The sequence below is a fragment of the Pseudophryne corroboree genome, chromosome 1 (assembly GCF_028390025.1).
Source record: "Pseudophryne corroboree isolate aPseCor3 chromosome 1, aPseCor3.hap2, whole genome shotgun sequence".
In the NCBI taxonomy this organism is placed as follows: Eukaryota; Metazoa; Chordata; class Amphibia; order Anura; family Myobatrachidae; genus Pseudophryne; species Pseudophryne corroboree.
The window spans coordinates 632,953,231-632,975,330 of record NC_086444.1 but is presented as its reverse complement, the minus strand read 5'-3'; the positions used below and the strand labels follow the sequence as shown (position 1 = coordinate 632,975,330).

General features: G+C 44.9%; 1 protein-coding gene across 1 annotated transcript in view; it reads right to left on the bottom strand.

Annotated features, from left to right (window-relative positions):
* The window catches only part of NCAN (neurocan), a 325,807-nt gene that overhangs the window by 197,357 nt on the left and 106,350 nt on the right, over positions 1-22,100 (bottom strand). Inside the window, exon 3 of the mRNA XM_063954781.1 lies at positions 9,211-9,612. Within this exon, the coding sequence (XP_063810851.1) occupies positions 9,211-9,612 (402 nt within the window). The remainder of the gene's footprint in view (positions 1-9,210; positions 9,613-22,100) is intronic.

Genomic DNA, 22,100 nt, shown 5'->3' with positions numbered 1-22,100 from the left:
GCAAATTCCAGCACGTCCCATGTTTTGCACATACCTTGAATTTGGTGGTGCAGAATTTTTTAAAAAACGACAGGGGCGTGCAAGAGATGCTGTCGGTGGCCAGAAGAATTGCGGGACACTTTCGGCGTACAGGCACCACGTACAGAAGACTGGAGCACCACCAAAAACTACTGAACCTGCCCTGCCATCATCTGAAGCAAGAAGTGGTAACGAGGTGGAATTCAACCCTCTATATGCTTCAGAGGTTGGAGGAGCAGCAAAAGGCCATTCAAGCCTATACAATTGAGCACGATATAGGAGGTGGAATGCACCTGTCTCAAGCGCAGTGGAGAATGATTTCAACGTTGTGCAAGGTTCTGATACCCTTTGAACTTGCCACACGTGAAGTCAGTTCAGACACTGCCAGCCTGAGTTAGGTCATTCCCCTCATCAGGCTTTTGCAGAAGAAGCTGGAGACATTGAAGGAGGAGCTAACACGGAGCGATTCCGCTAGGCATGTGGGACTTGTGGATGGAGCCCTTAATTCGCTTAACAAGGATTCACGGGTGGTCAATCTGTTGAAATCAGAGCACTACATTTTGGCCACCGTGCTCGATCCTAGATTTAAAGCCTACCTTGGATCTCTCTTTCCGGCAGACACAAGTCTGCTGGGGTTCAAAGACCTGCTGGTGACAAAATTGTCAAGTCAAGCGGAACGCGACCTGTCAACATCTCCTCCTTCACATTCTCCCGCAACTGGGGGTGCGAGGAAAAGGCTCAGAATTCCGAGCCCACCCGCTGGCGATGATGCAGGGCAGTCTGGAGCGACTGCTGATGCTGACATCTGGTCCGGACTGAAGGACCTGACAACGATTACGGACATGTCGTCTACTGTCACTGCATATGATTCTCTCACCATTGAAAGAATGGTGGAGGATTATATGAGTGACCACATCCAAGTAGGCACGTCACACAGTCCGTACTTATACTGGCAGGAAAAAGAGGCAATTTGGAGGCCCTTGCACAAACTGGCTTTATTCTACCTAAGTTGCCCTCCCACAAGTGTGTACTCCGAAAGAGTGTTTAGTGCCGCCGCTCACCTTGTCAGCAATCGGCGTACGAGGTTACATCCAGAAAATGTGGAGAAGATGATGTTCATTAAAATGAATTATAATCAATTCCTCCGTGGAGACATTGACCAGCAGCAATTGCCTCCACAAAGTACACAGGGAGCTGAGATGGTGGATTCCAGTGGGGACGAATTGATAATCTGTGAGGAGGGGGATGTACACGGTGATATATCGGAGGATGATGATGAGGTGGACATCTTGCCTCTGTAGAGCCAGTTTGTGCAAGGAGAGATTAATTGCTTCTTTTTTGGTGGGGGTCCAAACCAACCCGTCATTTCAGTCACAGTCGTGTGGCAGACCCTGTCACTGAAATGATGGGTTGGTTAAAGTGTGCATGTCCTGTTTATACAACATAAGGGTGGGTGGGAGGGCCCAAGGACAATTCCATCTTGCACCTCTTTTTTCTTTAATTTTTCTTTGCGTCATGTGCTGTTTGTGGAATGTTTTTTGGAAGGGCCATCCTGCGTGACACTGCAGTGCCACTCCTAGATGGGCCCGGTGTTTGTGTCGGCCACTAGGGTCGCTTATCTTACTCACACAGCTACCTCATTGCGCCTCTTTTTTTCTTTGCGTCATGTGCTGTTTGGGGAGGGTTTTTTGGAAGGGCCATCCTGCGTGACACTGCAGTGCCACTCCTAGATGGGCCCGGAGTTTGTGTCGGCCACTAGGGTCGCTTATCTTACTCACACAGCTACCTCATTGCGCCTCTTTTTTTCTTTGCGTCATGTGCTGTTTGGGGAGGGTTTTTTGGAAGGGCCATCCTGCGTGACACTGCAGTGCCACTCCTAGATGGGCACGGTGTTTGTGTCGGCCACTAGGGTCGCTTATCTTACTCACACAGCTACCTCATTGCGCCTCTTTTTTTCTTTGCGTCATGTGCTGTTTGGGGAGGGTATTTTGGAAGGGCCATCCTGCGTGACACTGCAGTGCCACTCCTAGATGGGCCCGGTGTTTGTGTCGGCCACTAGGGTCGCTTATCTTACTCACACAGCTACCTCATTGCGCCTCTTTTTTTCTTTGCGTCATGTGCTGTTTGGGGAGGGTTTTTTGGAAGGGCCATCCTGCGTGACACTGCAGTGCCACTCCTAAATGGGCACGGTGTTTGTGTCGGCCACTAGGGTCGCTTATCTTACTCACACAGCTACCTCATTGCGCCTCTTTTTTTCTTTGCGTCATGTGCTGTTTGGGGAGGGTTTTTTGGAAGGGCCATCCTGCGTGACACTGCAGTGCCACTCCTAGATGGGCCCGGTGTTTGTGTCGGCCACTAGGGTCGCTTATCTTACTCACACAGCTACCTCATTGCGCCTCTTTTTTTCTTTGCGTCATGTGCTGTTTGGGGAGGGTTTTTTGGAAGGGCCATCCTGCGTGACACTGCAGTGCCACTCCTAGATGGGCACGGTGTTTGTGTCGGCCACTAGGGTCGCTTATCTTACTCACACAGCTACCTCATTGCGCCTCTTTTTTTCTTTGCGTCATGTGCTGTTTGGGGAGGGTTTTTTGGAAGGGCCATCCTGCGTGACACTGCAGTGCCACTCCTAGATGGGCCCGGTGTTTGTGTCGGCCACTAGGGTCGCTTATCTTACTCACACAGCTACCTCATTGCGCCTCTTTTTTTCTTTGCGTCATGTGCTGTTTGGGAAGGGTTTTTTGGAAGGGCCATCCTGCGTGACACTGCAGTGACACTCCTGGATGGGCACGGTGTTTGTGTCGGCCACTAGGGTCGCTTAGCTTAGTCATCCAGCGACCTAGGTGCAAATTTTAGGACTAAAAATAATATTGTGAGGTGTGAGGTATTCAGAATAGACTGAAAATGAGTGGAAATTATGGTTTTTGAGGTTAATAATACTTTGGGATCAAAATGACCCCCAAATTCTATGATTTAAGCTGTTTTTTAGTGTTTTTTAAAAAAAACACCCGAATCCAAAACACACCCGAATCCGACAAAAAAAATTCGGTGAGGTTTTGCCAAAACGCGGTCGAACCCAAAACACGGCCGCGGAACCGAACCCAAAACCAAAACACAAAACCCGAAAAATTTCAAGTGCACATCTCTAGTAATAATAACAATTTTTAATAAAGAGTATTAATCTAAAATAGTGTGGTGATTACACCATATACATGCAACATGATCAAATTTAAAAGCATACAGTTTGATGAACTATGCGTTAATAGGGTTACCCAAGTTGTCAGGAATTGAAGAAGGTTGGAGAATGGAAAGTCCGTTCCTAAGTAGTCCCCCAATGGTAGTGTCCAGTACCAGCAGATTTAGGAGATAAGCAATGTCCGATGTATTAGCAGATTACCGTTAGAGGTTATGATGCTCCAGAGTTATAAATGGTGAGCTCCTCATGCATTACGGTGGAAAGATGTAATCGGTTCAGCTTGCTATTTGAGTCCTCCGTAGGCAAATAGTGATCTGGATTTGGATGGGGGTGGTTTGGTCTTTCAGCAGTAAGTTCCTGGCTTGGGTCCCCATGCACCAAGCTTTGAGCCTGTTGGTGCCTCGGATCAAGATCCTACTCTACACCCCATTGTCCAATCCTTGTGGAGCCCAGTGTACCTCGCAGAAAGAGATTTAACAAAGGTAAGTTCTTACCATAAATCGCGTTTTTTGCCCCACTGTATCTGAAATATTTGACACTGCATGTGTTATAATGTTGTTATTTATTATGGTATTATCTTGCAAAGAAAGTTTTAAAGCAGTCCAAACCAGGGCCGGATTACATTTTGGGGGGGTGGCACTTAAGACTGGGGAACCTGGGGGAAGGAGGGGGGAGACACGTGCCTAGGGGTGGCACTTATTTGGGGGTGACACTTGAATGCTTGTGTTGGTACTGTCAGCCCAAAAAGTACCAGCAAATGCAAAATGTACTGTACTGTACCATATGCCATCTTGAATGGAATGTAAATGGGCAGCACATGCACATACTGCCCCTGTAAGCTGTCCTACTTAGTAAACAGGTACACATACTAATAAAAAATTTTTTATAGTTAGTGGCTTTTTCTTTATTATTCTACTAAATTTGCTTTAATTAAATAAGGGCTTATAACCAACCAATAAAATAATAAAATTAGGCAGGCGGGGGGCGGCTGTTACTGTTGGGCCTAGTGGTCCTCCTTCCCTAAATCCGCCCTTGACAACTTAAGGGCCCTACACATTTGTCGATCCGCCGCTGAGCTGTCTGACGGCGGATACGGCCATCGGGCGACGTGGCGGCAGGGGGGCAGTGACGCGGGGAGTGAAGTTTCTTCACTCCCCCTGTCACCCGGCTCCATAGCAGTGCAGGCAAATATGGACAATTTTGTCCATATTGACCTGCATGTACAAGCGACGGGGCACCAGCGATGAACGAGCGCGGGGCCATGCATCGTTCATCGCTGGTGCCTCCACACTGAAAGATATGAACGGTATCTCGTTAATTAATTAATTAATTACTTTTAGGGGCATATTTATTAATTATGGGATTTTAAACTAGATAATTAGAATTTGTTATCTCGCCAATAAGATATTAAGTATCTCCTGAAAGTAATAAAATACGCATACAGGGACATCCCTGCAATGTGTTAGAAGTGAAGGCTAATGTGAAGGCTTCAGTACTGCGTATACACTGCTTGCTGACCGCACATGTGCTAGTGCCCGGGAAGGGATCCTATGAATGGCTCTACTGGTAACTATTGCAGACTGTAGCCTAGTTGGCGTTAAGTTCCAGGTACAAGGTACAAGATTCCAGAGCTTGGTATGTTCCCCAGTTAAACAATTAGTGGTTGTTTTTACAGTCTCCAATATCATTGCAGGGCATACTTGCCAACCCTCCCTGATTGTTAGGGAGAATCCATGAAATAGTAGCTATCTATGTGGGGAGTGGGGGTTAGGGTTAGTCAGTAGGGTAAGGGTTACATTACACAGATGCATCATGAATGTACCTGTTTTATACCAGTGGCAAAAATGTGACATATTTTAGTGGGAGGTGATGGGTATGTTCCTTACTGAGTGTGGGAGGAAGGTATTAGTGCACCTACAGTACTTATGAGAGCACATGCAAAAAAAAAAAAGTATTTTCTGAGGTGTTTTTATTACTATTAAAATAACATTCAAATGCTAAGTGAGAACATTGGCTGACATTTCCTATTTAAAGGGAAGTAGGTGTGAATGAGAAGGTTTACATAATGAGACTGGCAATGGAGTTTTGGAAAGCCACCAGAGTAATGTAGATGTCAATAGTATTTTCCATATTGTGTCTGATAATCCCAGAATGTCCAGAAGACTCCAGAATTTTGGGGAGTTCTACCATACTTCTGTGAAGGTAGAGGAACTACCAGTAACATAGCTAGACCTATAGGTTCCCCATTGCCGTGCACTATTAGAGTGGGTCATCCAGCCACATACAGGGCCTAATTCAGTAAGGATAGCAAATTGTAATAATTAGCAGAATTTGCTATCCTTTGGTTCGCATGCTGAGGGCCACCCATCGCTAGGCAAGGCCACCCAGCATGCTGACCGGAGCCTCCCCCTCTTCAACAAGCAGAAATTGCCCCCCCCGGTCATCCGTCTCCACAACGCTCCGTCTCCTCCCTGGAAACGGAGTGTTGCCCACCCCCGCGATCACGACCACCTCTGCCTGATTGACAAGCAGAGGCGATCGCATTTTCTGCAGCCCACATCTTTTTCTCAAAAATTCCAGTTGGATCGCATACTGAATTAGGCCCACAGTCAGCAAAACTACATAACTGTTTGACTACAACCATACTACTAGGCTGATTTGTTTATGAATCCTAGCCTTCTTAAATACCACATTATATCATACACAATTAGGATTAGGGAGACTATATATAATTTTTATTTTAAATATATTTTTTTGTTTATAATACTTGCTATATGCTAAGCACCATTCACTTAATCATGTCTGTCTACTAAGCAGGAAGATAGTGCAAACATTACATAATTTACAATTATAATGGATATTTTCAAAATAATTAGCATTACTGGGCGCAGCCGCAGTGGAGATGCCCTGGGTCCCATAGGAGCCCCCCAGATCCCAGGCTAGATCCATGCACATATATCCACTTGGAGCCTGAGTATAATATATGGTTCCAAAAAAACTTTTAGTGAGTGTATTGGTCGCCAGTGAGAGCATTTAACATTGTTATAAGGCATTTGTGGATGCCATTTTTTAAGCAAACTTGGAGGTTCGTTCAAGGGAACATTTATTCCTGCCACTAAGTGTCCTCAGTGGATGGATTGGTAGTATTAATCATCTGATTTTAAGTAGAATTGTCATAATACCCCTGACGAAGTCATTGTGACGAAACGCGTAGGATTCACCAATCTACAATATATCGTGTTTCTGTATCTGCACTGTCTCACCTAGAGCTCACACCTTTGTTGAGGTGAGGGTGGGCCATATTAACATTTACTGTACATTGACATGTTCACTGTAATATTGGTGTAAGACGAATTTTATACATTGTCCTAATAAAACAATGTCTGATTAATATTATTTTTTTTTTGGGTGATATTTTTGGTGAGAGGGTTCATTTCAGGTATCCTGAACCTATTCAGCCATCAGAGACTTTTTGGTACACTCTTGGTCCACATCTACAGTCCTGAAGTGAATTCAGAATCGTATATACTAGCGCACTTGGATATTATTTGTCTCTATGTGATTTGTATAGGTTCTCACTAATGGAGGTTCCATCCTAAGTGCTGCTCCATTATAGCGCAAAACAGGGGTATTTTATATATATATATATATATATATATATATATATATATACACATATAAATATATAAATATATCACAGCACGGTCAGTAACCGGAGGATATATCAGAATGCTCGTACAATATATACAGTATTAGGCACACTCTTTCTCAACTAACGCTGTCTGTAGAAAGACATGTAGGATGCTTAAGTGTTTGTAAAGGCTCAGCGCTGTATACAGGCAGCTTTACAAGGGAGACCTTGGCCTGCAGTCCTGGAGACCAGCCACAGCTATGCTTAGAAGATGGCTCCCAGCGTCTCAGTCAGGGAGTGAGGGAGAGTGTGAGGCTGCTCCAGGGCGGAAAATCTGTGAGGAGATGCCAACCTGGGCTGGGGGAGGAGCTACAGGTCAAGCGCCACCTCCCTTATGCTGGACTTCAACCCCGAGTACTGTGAGTCTTATCAAATGAAGTGTTAGTACCCCCAACTTGTACTCAGATGCCCCGTTGGTATAGTGGGGTCCTTGCTTGGTGACAGTGTTCATGCCAGCACCGCGACCCATCTCCCTAGGTCGCGGATGGAAGCGATTTAATGGTGGGTCCCGCCTGGGGGATCCTCTTACCTCCTCCCCGTAGCAGCTACGCGATCCAGGAAAGCAGCCTGCAACTGTGTGCCTAAGCCGGGACGTCTTTGCTGCAAGTTCCCGGTAACTGAGCAGCGGGAGTATGCGACGCCGCTTGGGAGGTGATGGAGCTGCAGCGCTGAAGTGTCACCCTGACATATAGGCTGACAGCCCAGAGAAGAAATCTTCTTAGAAAACTTTTTCAGGGCTTCCCAATGCAGCCCCCCTGTTAAGTAACCTGCTGCTGCAGGCACCAACTCGAAACTGAGCTCTGAGTGCGGGATTATAGAGGAGGCCCCAATGCAACCTGGGATAGCCTAAAGCTTTAGCCTGTTGGTGCCTCTGGATCAAGAGCCACTCTACACCCCAATGTTTCCCTGTGGAACACAATGTACCTTGCTACAGAAATTGTGCTAAACATGGAATGTTGTAGACTGGCCACTGGAAGTTTTCTGTTCTCGAAAACAAGTCCAGTGATAATTTATTGCAGATGATCCGAGTTTGATGATGAAACCATTAAACAACATGTACTGTTATATTCACTAAAGCAGAAATGATATTATAGCTGTTAATGCATGGTATGGCCCATTAGTTCTACCAAGACTGAACACTACAGAATGAGGACAGGTGCTCTTCTAGCATACATTTAAATGAACAAACTGCTGGAAATAAATAATATAACAATAATGTTGTTGTGACACATGTATCAGAAAACCTGTATGTAACCTAATGCAAACACGACAAGCAGCAGTCCAGCGCAGTCCTGCAGATTTACATAATTGCTATTAATTACCAGCAAAAGCAAGCTGTGATACAAGGAGACACTCAGAGAGGGAGAGTGATAACACAAAAGAACATGGCCAGGAATGTGAAGGGGCCAAAAACAGAGAGGAAGTGAGAACAGATGGGCGAGAGGATGCTGTTTAAAAAAAAAATAGAAAAGAAAAGATGGAATAGATGTGCCAGGATCCGGAAATGTGCAATTACTGCTGCTGTTAGGATAACAGCCTCTAATGTGATTCTTGGTGTTTGATCATATCAAGCAAAGTGAAAGATGCAAGTGAATCAAAGAGCAAGATTAGGGGAGAATAAGTAAAAGACAATGCAGAGGACATGAGAGTGGGTACTGATGTGAGGAATGAACAAGACTAAAAATGATGGTCCAATTATGTGGCAGTGAATGTAATGGTGATGGGGAGCAATGGATGAGGCTGCGATCAGAGATGCGGCAGTAAAGGGACTGTGAGAACGATGGATGTTGTGACACTGAATCTGTGGGGAAATAGAAAGGAGAGTGAATAAGGGTATTTACTAAGCAATGAAAACAACTATTTTTGCAGATTTTGCTTACCGTATTTAAAAAGGCAATAACAGAAAATACAAAATCAGGCTTGTTTTGCAATAAATATTATTGCCTTTTTAAATCTGGCGGCAAAATCTGCAAAAATAGTGGGTTTTGAAAATCTACTGTATATCCCAAATAGAGATGGCATGGAGCTGTAATTGCTCATGGAATGTGTGGAACAATGCCTGAAAGGAACGTGGAATTGGCAAAGACCAATGAGTATGATGGACATTTATATCTGGAAAGGCTGTGACATAAATGTGGAAGTCACTCACAACAGAGGTGAGAAATGTTAAAAGAAATACAAAAAAAGTTTGAGATGGGAAATGTTGATGAAATGTATAAATGTATAGCAAGACTTGTGCATGTAGGAAAACACTTCTATTTGTAATGTCCTATTACACCAGTCACAGACACTAGCAGATGCTACCTACCAGTCACTTCCAATGGTACAGTGTCCTGCTCATCTTCAATGCCTAGAACAATCTCACAACGGTACACTCCTGAGTCACTGGCACGAGCGATGGACAGAACCAGGGTGGCATTATAGCGGTTGTGGGCATATCCAGGCAGAGACACTCTCCCCTCATAACCACGAGCCACTTTTACCACATTTTCACGTGCTACCAATACAGCTAATTCCTTCAGGCCTGGCCCGGGCTGTATTTTACTCCATTTAATGCGTGGGGACTCTGAGACAACATTGAAAGCCTGTGGGGTGTTGGAGGGACGTAGGAAGAAAATGCAAGGAAATGCCACAGACTGGGCCAGTCCACACTGCATAAGGCCATGTTGATGTTTATGGATATGTAGAGGCTTTGCACTTTCTCCAGGACCTGGGAGTAAAACATACATGATGTCATGTACAAATACACACCAACGTCACCTATCATGCGCTGCTTAAAAAAGGATAGGATCATTCATGCACATTTGAAATATTAGAGCAGTGTTTACAAATAGAAAGTTATTGCATATGAGAATAGGATGCGTGTCTTAAAAAGGAATAAATGTTTTCCTTGGATGATGATGGGCAGTTGGTGGGCATTCCCATTTCCCATACAGTGCGACTATCTGTGTGTCACTAAGATATGTAAAAGAGATGCAAGGTATGGAGATTCTGCATGGTAACATAGGGGTCTATGTACTAAGCCTTGGAGACAGATAAAGTAGCAGCCAATCAGATCCTGACATTTTTGTAAACACAGCCTGTAACATGACAGTTAGGAGCTGATTGGCTGGTACTCTATCTCTCTCCACTTTATCTCTCCCCAAGGCTTAATAAATCGACCCCAGAGGATATTTACACCAGCTCAGAAGTGATGTTAACTGCTATGTTCAAAATAATGCAATTTACTCAGTTTTGTGAATAATGTAAAACAAGTGCATGAGCTTTCACATGCAAACCATTATATTCCAAATGCAGAAATCTATAAATATGGCATCCGAAATGAAGCAACTTACTTTCCCGACTTATATAATACCTGATGTCAGTCAGTTGAGAAGTACACTGTAACAATATAGTGACATGAATGTGGGACAAGTCCATTTGTAATGACTGCCATTGCACATGGGCCAGGGAATGGTCATAGGCATGTAAGCCAGCCTATGCTCTGTGCATAAAAGCATGGCAACGCACAAGAGAATTGCTCCACATACACAAAAGAAAAATCACTTGGGATTCTGTTTCATTTGACAAAGAAAAGGATTCCCAACCTCCTTATCTGCCGTTGCAATGCCTTAGCACAAACAATATATCTTGTGTGTGTATATGTATATATATATATATATATATATATATATATATATATTACTAGTGAAAAGTAAAACATGGAAACAAATGATCTGAAATAATACATTACCTATAATTCCTACTGTAAAATCACTGAAGACATCAATGACTAAGAAAATTGGCTGCATAGCCTTAGACATATAAAATAACTAATTTATATGATGATGATGCTGCTGCTGCTGATAATAATAATAATAATAATAATAACAACAATAATAATAATAATAATAATAATATTAACAACAAATCATACGTTAGTAAAACTTTATTTAATAGAGAAGGAAAACTGGGGGAATAGGGACATTTTATTTATTTACTAACAGATATTTATAATATGTGACATACTCCGCAGCACTTTACAGTAAATATTGTAATTATTCACATCAGTCGCTGCCCCAGGGGAGTCTACTTTAAATTCTTACTGTTTAATCTAAACGATATTCCCTACCATACGGACATACAGAAGCCAGACCAGTATGTCTTTGGAGTGTGGGAAGAAACCCATAGAAACACAGAAAGATCATTCAAGCTCAGAAAGGTTGGAATCAAACCCATGACTCCAGCAGTGTAAGGCAGCAATGTTAACCACTGTGCCACTGTACATATCACAAGACAAAACATCATCATCATCATCATCATCATCATCATCATCATCATCATCTGTGGTGTGGTGCTGCTCAGCAAACAGGTGTCTAAATGAGTAATTCTGCTTCTGTACACATGGACAGGAGTTCTATAACGAAGCTGGAACATTTTTTTATGAGACCACATGAGATTACAGAGTTGTAGGCATCAATCAAAGAAACTTTACAGAGTTATGGTGAACAGGTTTTGATTACTGTAGCATGAATTGTCAGCTTAACTTTCCATCAGTATCCTATGAATATATGTACATTCATGCAATGTTTTTATTGGAAAATATTTGGAAATTGATATATCCTATTCATTCACTGAAATACCACCCAACTGACCCAATTTAGGCAGGCTCTGTCACAACAATGTAACCCTGATTGGTTGGGCAATTATATATGGGAATTGTCTGTGAGTCACTGAAATGGAAGGGAATTGAATGGGCAGGATTGGACTGGCCCACAGGGGTACAGGGGAAACAACTGGTGGGCTCCACTGCCTGGGGCCCCACTTCCTGCTCTAAGGATCAGATTCCAGACTGTGAACTTGAATTATACATCATACTGTACATATGTTACCTTATAGTGGACTATGGTGTATTTTCTACAGTGCATTGCTGTTATTAATCTTTTATTACTATGGTACATTATCATTAGAGGTTCCGAGCCCGGCTCGGTTATTCCCGCCTGACTCGGAAAACCCGAACGAGGCAAAACGTCATCATTCCGCTGTCGGATTCTCGCGAGATTCGGATTCCATATAAAGAGCCGCACGTCGCCGCCATTTTCACTTGGGCATTGTAGAGAGTACAGAGAGGACGTGGCTACGCTCTCTCAGTGTTAGTTCTCAGTATCAGTGCTCAGTATCAGTGCTTATTGTCTTGTGCTGCATCATAATACTAGTACAGTGTCTTGTGCTGCATCTTGCTGCTGTAGGGTGCTGTGGTAGTAGTGTCCTGTGACTGTGCATTGGTCATCATCATTCCAGTCACAGTGGTATCCGGGGGGTGATAATTCCAGAGTGCTTTTGTGCTGCTCACTAATACTAGTACAGTGTCTTGTGCTGCATCGTGCTGCTCAGTGTCAGTTCTCAGTAGTATCATCAGTGCTCAGTATCAGTGCTCATTGTCTTGTGCTGCATCGTGCTGCTCAGTAATACATTACTAATACTAGTACAGTGTCTTGTGCTGCATCGTGCTGCTCAATGTCAGTTCTCAGTAGTATCATCAGTGCTCAGAATCAGTGCTCATTGTCTTGTGCTGCATCGTGCTGCTCAGTAATACATTACTAATACTAGTACAGTGTCTTGTGCTGCATCATGCTGCTTAGTGTCAGTTCTCAGTAGTATCATCAGTGCACAGTATCACTGCTCATTAGTATCATCAGTGCTCAGTATCACTGGTCAGTGCTCAGTGTCTTGTGCTGCATCGTGCTGCTCAGTGTCAGTTCTCAGTATCATTGCTCAGTAGTATCATCAGTGCTCAGTATCACTGGTCAGTGCTCAGCGTCTTGTGCTGCTCAGTGTCAGCTCTCAGTATCACTGCTCAGTAGTATCATCATCAGTGCTCAGTATCACTGGTCAGTAGTATCATCAGTGTTCAGTATCACTTTTCAGTGCTCAGTGTCTTGTGCTGCTCAGTGTCAGTTCTCAGTATCACTGCTCAGTAGTATCCTCAGTGCTCAGTATCACTGCTCAGTAGTATCATCAGTGCTCAGTATCACTGGTCAGTGTCATGTCAGAACAAAATATTTTGGAGGTTGTGGAGGTGTCTTCCTCAGAGGAGTCTGTACCAGGTACTCAGGATTGCCTTGAGTAATTTCATCCCATTAGGATGGAGACAGAATGGCTGGATAGCCTAGGAAATAAGATTCCTCAGAGTTCATTAGGGCATACTCTATTAATAAAGTTGCTGGAAAAAAGCTACGAAGAATGCTCTAGATATGGATCAGTCCATTTCATCTAGGACCCCCTCAGCTCCTGATACACAGGTCTTGCAGGCCAACGTGGACATCGATGCCGACACAGGGATCGACACAGAAGTTAGAGGGGGGCACTATGATAGATTGGAATATAATTCAGCAATTTATCAATGCCATTAGGGATGTGTTAGAAATACCTATACAAATAGAGGAATATTCTTGTATGCTAACTGCAAAATCATTAGTGACATTCCCGGTTTCGGAAGAGTTGAATACCCTATTTGAAAGAACCTGGTTAAACCCAGAAGAGGTTTTTCACATCCCCAATAAAGTACTTAAGACATATCTTTTCCTGAGGAGGGTAGAAGGAGATGGGAGATTCCTCCCATAATGGAATTTCGGTGTCCAGGCCATCAGGGGTAATTACATTACCTGTACCAGGCTCGGCCTCGTTAACGGAGCCGACTGACCGCAAGATAGAGACAACTCTAAAATCCATTTACACGGCTACTGGAGCCATCCGTAGGCCCACTATTGCATGCACTTGGGTAGCTAGGGCTATAGTAAAATGGTCAGACAATTTAATCGAAGACCTTGATACAATCCATAGGGATGATGTTGTCTTGATTCTAGGTCACATAAAGGATTCGGCTAGATTCATGGTGAAAGCCATGAGGGACATTGGCTGATGAATTCTAGACCATCCTCCATTGCAGTAGGGGCTTGCAGAGGTCTCTGGATCCGCCAATGGAACGCAGACGCCGAATCCAAGAGGAACCTCCCCTTCACAGGTAAGACACCACTTGGGGACACTCTGAATACAAAGGCTACTTCGGGTAAGTAAGCTTTGCTTCCTTCCGCAGCACCACCTGTGATAAGACGTAACTCTGCTTCTCTGATGCAGTCCCCTTGGGCTGCCAGATCGAGAAAATTCGTGAGGGCCTACTTCTGCACGAAGGCCATAGAAAGAGCAGAAAGTCTGCACCCACTACAGGTGCATGGGTACAGAAGTTGGATTCTACTCCCTTAGCGTCCTCAGCGTGACGTGGAAGGACTCCCATGTGGGGGTCCACTGGGGGGGGGGGGGATCTCATCTACATCACTACAGGGGAGCCATAGTGATTATTATTATATCCCGGGTAATAAAAATTATTACCCAGGGTTGCAAACTGGATTCAGGAGTTTCCCCCTGGCTGTTTGTTTAATCAGCACTGCCAATTGTTAGGACAGTGGGTTTTTCCCTGTCATATAAAAAAAAGTTTTTTAAAAGTGCCATCCTATCAGACACTGCAGTGCCACTCCTAGATGGGCCAGGTGTAGTTTGTGCCGCACACTTGTGTCGCTTAGCTTAGTCATAGAGCTACCTCATTGCCCTCTTACTTCTTGGTACATATGGGACAGCTACTTCTTGGCATGATGTGCTGTTTGGGGACTATTGTTTTAAAAGTGCCATCCTGTCTGACACTTCCGTATATGTCCAGTGGTACTGCCATTTGATATAATTCCCATGATACTGGCTTGTAATTCTAGTGATTTTGTCATTTTCTTCCAGTGATTTGGACCAATAAATAATACCATTGATTAGAACGAATAATTCCTGTGATATTGAGGTGTTTATGTCGCTTAGATTAGCCATCCAGCGACCGCCATCCAGCTACCTTGGTGCACCTCTTTTTTTCTTTGCATCATGTGCTGTTTGGGGACTATTTGTTTAAGTGCCATCCTGTCTGACACTGCAGTGCCACTCCTAGATGGGCCAGGTGTTTGTGCCGGCCACTTGGGTTGCTTAGCTTGGTCATCCAGCGACCTCGGTGCAAATTTTAGGACTACAAATAATATTGTGAGCTGTGAGGCATTCAAAATAGACTGGAAATGAGTGTAAATCATTGTTATTGAGGTTAATAATACTATAGGATCAAAATTACCCCCAAATTCTATGATTTTAGCTGTTTTTGAGTTTTTTTAAAAAAATCACCCAAATCCAAAACACATCCGAATCCAAAACCCGAAAGGGTGGTTTTGCCAAAACGCGTCCGAATCCGAAACACGACTGCGGACCTGAATCCAAAACCAAAACACGAAAAATGCCCGCTGCACATCTCTAATTATCATGCATGCAGCAGCTGAATTTACTGTATATTAGTGATGTGCACCGGAAATTTTTCGGGTTTTGTGTTTTGGTTTTGGGTTCGGTTCCGCGGCCGTGTTTTGGGTTCGGACGCGTTTTGGCAAAACCTCACCGGAAATTTTTTGTCGGATTCGGGTGTGTTTTGGATTCGGGTGTTTTTTTCAAAAAACACTAAAAAACAGCTTAAATCATAGAATTTGGGGGTCATTTTGATCCCATAGTATTATTAACCTCAATAACCATAATTTCCACTCATTTTCAGTCTATTCTGAACACCTCACACCTCACAATATTATTTTTAGTCCTAAAATTTGCACCAAGGTCGCTGGATGGCTAAGCTAAGCGATACAAGTGGCTGACAGAAACACCTGGCCCATCTAGGAGTGGCACTGCAGTGTCAGACAGGATGGCACTTGAAAAAAATAGTCCCCAAACAGCACATGATGCAAAGAAAAAAAGAGGCTCAATGAGGTAGCTGTGTGACTAAGCTAAGCGACCCTAGTGGCCGACACAAACACCTGGCCCATCTAGGAGTGGCACTGCAGTGTCAGACAGGATGGCACTTGAAAAAAATAGTCCCCAAACAGCACATGATGCAAAAAAAAAAAAGAGGCGCAATGAGGTAGCTGTGTGACTAAGCTAAGCGACCCTAGTGGCCGACACAAACACCTGGCCCATCTAGGAGTGGCACTGCATTGTCAGACAGGATGGCACTTGAAAAAAATAGTCCCCAAACAGCACATGCTGCAAAGAAAAAAAGAGGCGCAATGAGGTAGCTGTGTGACTAAGCTAAGCGACCCTAGTGGCCGACACAAACACCTGGCCCATCTAGGAGTGGCACTGCAGTGTCAGACAGGATGGCACTTGAAAAAAATAGTCCCCAAACAGCACATGATGCAAAGAAAAAAAGAGGCGCAATGAGGTAGCTGTGTGACTAAGCTAAGCGACCCTAGTGGCCGACACAAACACCTGGCCCATCTAGGAGTGGCACTGCAGTGTCAGACAGGATGGCACTTGAAAAAAATAGTCCCCAAACAGCACATGATGCAAAGAAAAAAAGAGGCGCAATGAGGTAGCTGTGTGACTAAGCTAAGCGACCCTAGTGGCCGACACAAACACCTGGCCCATCTAGGAGTGGCACTGCAGTGTCAGACAGGATGGCACTTGAAAAAAATAGTCCCCAAACAACACATGATGCAAAGAAAAAAAGAGGCGCAATGAGGTAGCTGTGTGACTAAGCTAAGCGACCCTAGTGGCCGACACAAACACCTGGCCCATCTAGGAGTGGCACTGCAGTGTCAGACAGGATGGCACTTGAAAAAAATAGTCCCCAAACAGCACATGATGCAAAGAAACAAAGAGGCGCACCAAGGTCGCTGTGTGACTAAGCTAAGCGACCCTAGTGGCCGACACAAACACCTGGCTCATCTAGGAGTGACACTGCAGTGTCAGGCAGGATGGCCCTTCCAAAAAATACTCCCCAAACAGCACATGATGCAAAGAAAAATGAAAGAAAAAAGAGGTGCAAGATGGAATTGTCCTTGGGCCCTCCCACCCTTGTTGTATAAACAGGACATGCACACTTTAACGAACCCATTATTTCAGCGACAGTGTCTGCCACACGACTGTGACTGAAATGACTGGTTGGTTTGGGCCCCCACCAAAAAAGAAGCAATCAATCTCTCCTTGCACAAACTGGCTCTACAGAGGCAAGATGTCTACCTCATCATCATCGTCCGATTCATCACCCCTTTCACTGTGTACATCCCCCTTCTCACAGATTATTAATTCGTCCCCACTGGAATCCACCATCTCAGGTCCCCGTGTACTCTCTGGAGGCAATTGCTGCTGGTGAATGTCTCCACAGAGGAATTGATTATAATTCATTTTAATGAACATCATCTTCTCCACATTTTCTGGAAGTAACCTCGTACGCCGATTGCTGACAAGGTGAGCGGCTGCACTAAACACTCTTTCGGAGAACACACTGGAGGGAGGGCAACTTAGGTAGAATAAAGCCAGTTTCTGCAAGGGCCTCCAAATTGCCTCTTTTTCCTGCCAGTATACGTACGGACTGTCTGACGTGCCTACTTGGATGCGGTCACTCATATAATCCGCCACCATTCTTTCAATGGTGAGAGAATCATATGCAGTGACAGTAGACGACATGTCAGTAATCGTTGGTAGGTCCTTCAGTCCGGACCAGATGTCAGCACTCGCTCCAGACTGCCCTGCATCACCGCCAGCGGGTGGGCTCGGAATTCTTAGCCTTTTCCTCGCACCCTCAGTTGCGGGAGAATGTGAAGGAGGAGCTGTTGACGGGTCACGTTCCGCTTGACTTGACAATTTTCTCACCAGCAGGTCTTTGAACCCCTGCAGACTTGTGTCTGCCGGAAAGAGAGATACAACGTAGGTTTTAAATCTAGGATCGAGCACGGTGGCCAAAATGTAGTGCTCTGATTTCAACAGATTGACCACCCGTGAATCCTGGTAAAGCGAATGAAGGGCTCCATCCACAAGTCCCACATGCCTAGCGGAATCGCTCTGTTTTAGCTCCTCCTTCAATGTCTCCAGCTTCTTCTGCAAAAGCCTGATGAGGGGAATGACCTGACTCAGGCTGGCAGTGACTTCACGTGTGGCAAGTTCAAAGGGTTGCAGAACCTTGCACAACGTTGAAATCATTCTCCACTGCGCTTGAGACAGGTGCATTCCACCTGCTTTGCCTATATCGTGGCCAGATGTATAGGCTTGAATGGCCTTTTGCTGCTCCTCCATCCTCTGAAGCATATAGAGGGTTGAATTCCACCTCGTTACCACTAGAGATGAGCGCCTGAAATTTTTCGGGTTTTGTGTTTTGGTTTTGGGTTCGGTTCCGCGGCCGTGTTTTGGGTTCGAACGCGTTTTGGCAAAACCTCACCGAATTTTTTTTGTCGGATTCGGGTGTGTTTTGGATTCGGGTGTTTTTTTCAAAAAACACTAAAAAACAGCTTAAATCATAGAATTTGGGGGTCATTTTGATCCCAAAGTATTATTAACCTCAAAAACCATAATTTACACTCATTTTCAGTCTATTCTGAATACCTCACACCTCACAATATTATTTTTAGTCCTAAAATTTGCACCGAGGTCGCTGTGTGAGTAAGATAAGCGACCCTAGTGGCCGACACAAACACCGGGCCCATCTAGGAGTGGCACTGCAGTGTCACGCAGGATGTCCCTTCCAAAAAACCCTCCCCAAACAGCACATGACGCAAAGAAAAAAAGAGGCGCAATGAGGTAGCTGTGTGAGTAAGATTAGCGACCCTAGTGGCCGACACAAACACCGGGCCCATCTAGGAGTGGCACTGCAGTGTCACGCAGGATGGCCCTTCCAAAAAACCCTCCCCAAACAGCACATGACGCAAAGAAAAAAAGAGGCGCAATGAGGTAGCTGACTGTGTGAGTAAGATTAGCGACCCTAGTGGCCGACACAAACACCGGGCCCATCTAGGAGTGGCACTGCAGTGTCACGCAGGATGTCCCTTCCAAAAAACCCTCCCCAATCAGCACATGATGCAAAGAAAAAGAAAAGAAAAAAGAGGTGCAAGATGGAATTGTCCTTGGGCCCTCCCACCCACCCTTATGTTGTATAAACAAAACAGGACATGCACACTTTAACCAACCCATCATTTCAGTGACAGGGTCTGCCACACGACTGTGACTGATATGACGGGTTGGTTTGGACCCCCCCCAAAAAAGAAGCAATTAATCTCTCCTTGCACAAACTGGCTCTACAGAGGCAAGATGTCCACCTCATCTTCACCCTCCGATATATCACCGTGTACATCCCCCTCCTCACAGATTATCAATTCGTCCCCACTGGAATCCACCATCTCAGCTCCCTGTGTACTTTGTGGAGGCAATTGCTGCTGGTCAATGTCTCCGCGGAGGAATTGATTATAATTCATTTTAATGAACATCATCTTCTCCACATTTTCTGGATGTAACCTCGTACGCCGATTGCTGACAAGGTGAGCGGCGGCACTAAACACTCTGTCTGCTGCTAATATATAGACTGGTTGATAAAGAGATAGTATACTCGTAACTAGTATGTATGTATAAAGAAAGAAAAAAAAACCACGGTTAGGTGGTATATACAATTATGGACGGGCTGCCGAGTGCCGACACAGAGGTAGCCACAGCCGTGAACTACCGCACTGTACTGTGTCTGCTGCTAATATATAGACTGGTTGATAAAGAGATAGTATACTCGTAACTAGTATGTATGTATAAAGAAAGAAAAAAAAACCACGGTTAGGTGGTATATACAATTATGGACGGGCTGCCGAGTGCCGACACAGAGGTAGCCACAGCCGTGAACTACCGCACTGTACTGTGTCTGCTGCTAATATATAGACTGGTTGATAAAGAGATAGTATACTCGTAACTAGTATGTATGTATAAAGAAAGAAAAAAAAACCACGGTTAGGTGGTATATACAATTATGGACGGGCTGCCGAGTGCCGACACAGAGGTAGCCACAGCCGTGAACTACCGCACTGTACTGTGTCTGCTGCTAATATAGACTGGTTGATAAAGAGATAGTATACTCGTAACTAGTATGTATGTATAAAGAAAGAAAAAAAAACCACGGTTAGGTGGTATATACAATTATGGACGGGCTGCCGAGTGCCGACACAGAGGTAGCCACAGCCGTGAACTACCGCACTGTACTGTGTCTGCTGCTAATATATAGACTGGTTGATAAAGAGATAGTATACTCGTAACTAGTATGTATGTATAAAGAAAGAAAAAAAAACCACGGTTAGGTGGTATATACAATTATGGACGGGCTGCCGAGTGCCGACACAGAGGTAGCCACAGCCGTGAACTACCGCACTGTACTGTGTCTGCTGCTAATATAGACTGGTTGATAAAGAGATAGTATACTACTAATATTATATATACTGGTGGTCAGGTCACTGGTCACTAGTCACACTGGCAGTGGCACTCCTGCAGCAAAAGTGTGCACTGTTTAATTTTAATATAATATTATGTACTCCTGGCTCCTGCTATAACCTATAACTGGCACTGCAGTAGTGCTCCCCAGTCTCCCCCACAATTATAAGCTGTGTGAGCTGAGCAGTCAGACAGATATATAATATATATAGATGATGCAGCACACTGGCCTGAGCCTGAGCAGTGCACACAGATATGGTATGTGACTGACTGAGTCACTGTGTGTATCGCTTTTTTCAGGCAGAGAACGGATATATTAAATAAACTGCACTGTGTGTCTGGTGGTCACTCACTATATAATATATTATGTACTCCTGGCTCCTGCTATAACCTATAACTGGCACTGCAGTAGTGCTCCCCAGTCTCCCCCACAATTATAAGCTGTGTGAGCTGAGCAGTCAGACAGATATATATAATATTATATATAGATAATAGATGATGCAGCACACTGGCCTGAGCCTGAGCAGTGCACACAGATATGGTATGTGACTGAGTCACTGTGTGCTGTGTATCGCTTTTTTCAGGCAGAGAACGGATTATAAAGTAAACTGCACTGTCCTCACTAGTAAACTCTCTCCACTCAGTCTCTACACTTCTACAGTAACAGTACTCCTCCTAGTCAGCTCCAGTAAATCTCTCTCAGTCTCTTATAATCTAAATGGAGAGGACGCCAGCCACGTCCTCTCCCTATCAATCTCAATGCACGTGTGAAAATGGCGGCGACGCGCGGCTCCTTATATAGAATCCGAGTCTCGCGATAGAATCCGAGCCTCGCGAGAATCCGACAGCGTCATGATGACGTTCGGGCGCGCTCGGGTTAACCGAGCAAGGCGGGAAGATCCGAGTCGCTCGGACCCGTGAAAAAAAACATGAAGTTCTGGCGGGTTCGGATTCAGAGAAACCGAACCCGCTCATCTCTAGTTACCACCTCTTGCTTCAGATGATGGCAGGGCAGGTTCAGGTATTTTTGGTGGTGCTTCAGTCTTCTGTACGCGGTGCCTGAACGCCGAAAGTGGCCCGCAATTCTTCGGGCCACCGACAGCATCTCTTGCACGCCCCTGTCGTTTTTTAAATAATTCTGCACCACCAAATTCAAGGTATGTGCAAAACATGGGACGTGCTGGAATTTGCCCAGATGTAATGCACGCACAATATTGGTGGCGTTGTCCGATGTCACAAATCCCCAGGAGAGTCCAATTGGGGTAAGCCATTCTGCGATATTCTTCCTCAGTTGCCGTAAGAGGTTTTCAGCTGTGTGCGTATTCTGGAAAGCGGTGATACAAAGCGTAGCCTGCCTAGGAACGAGTTGGCGTTTGCGAGATGCTGCTACTGGTGCCTCCGCTGCTGTTCTTGCAGCGGGAGGCAATACATCTACCCAGTGGGCTGTCACAGTCATATAGTCCTGAGTCTGCCCTGCTCCACTTGTCCACATGTCCGTGGTTAAGTGGACATTGGGTACAACTGCATTTTTTAGGACACTGGTGAGTCTTTTTCTGAGGTCTGTGTACATTTTCGGTATCGCCTGCCTAGAGAAATGGAACCTAGATGGTATTTGGTACCGGGGACACAGTACCTCAATCAAGTCTCTAGTTGCCTCTGAATTAACGATGGATACCGGAACCACGTTTCTCACCGCCCAGGCTGCCAAGGCCTCAGTTATCCGCTTTGCAGCAGGATGACTGCTGTGATATTTCATCTACCTCGCAAAGGACTGTTGGACAGTCAATTGCTTACTGGAAGTAGTACAAGTGGTCTTCCGACTTCCCCTCTGGGATGACGATCGACTCCCAGCAGCAACAACAGCAGCGCCAGCAGCAGTAGGCGTTACACTCAAGGATGCATCGGAGGAATCCCAGGCAG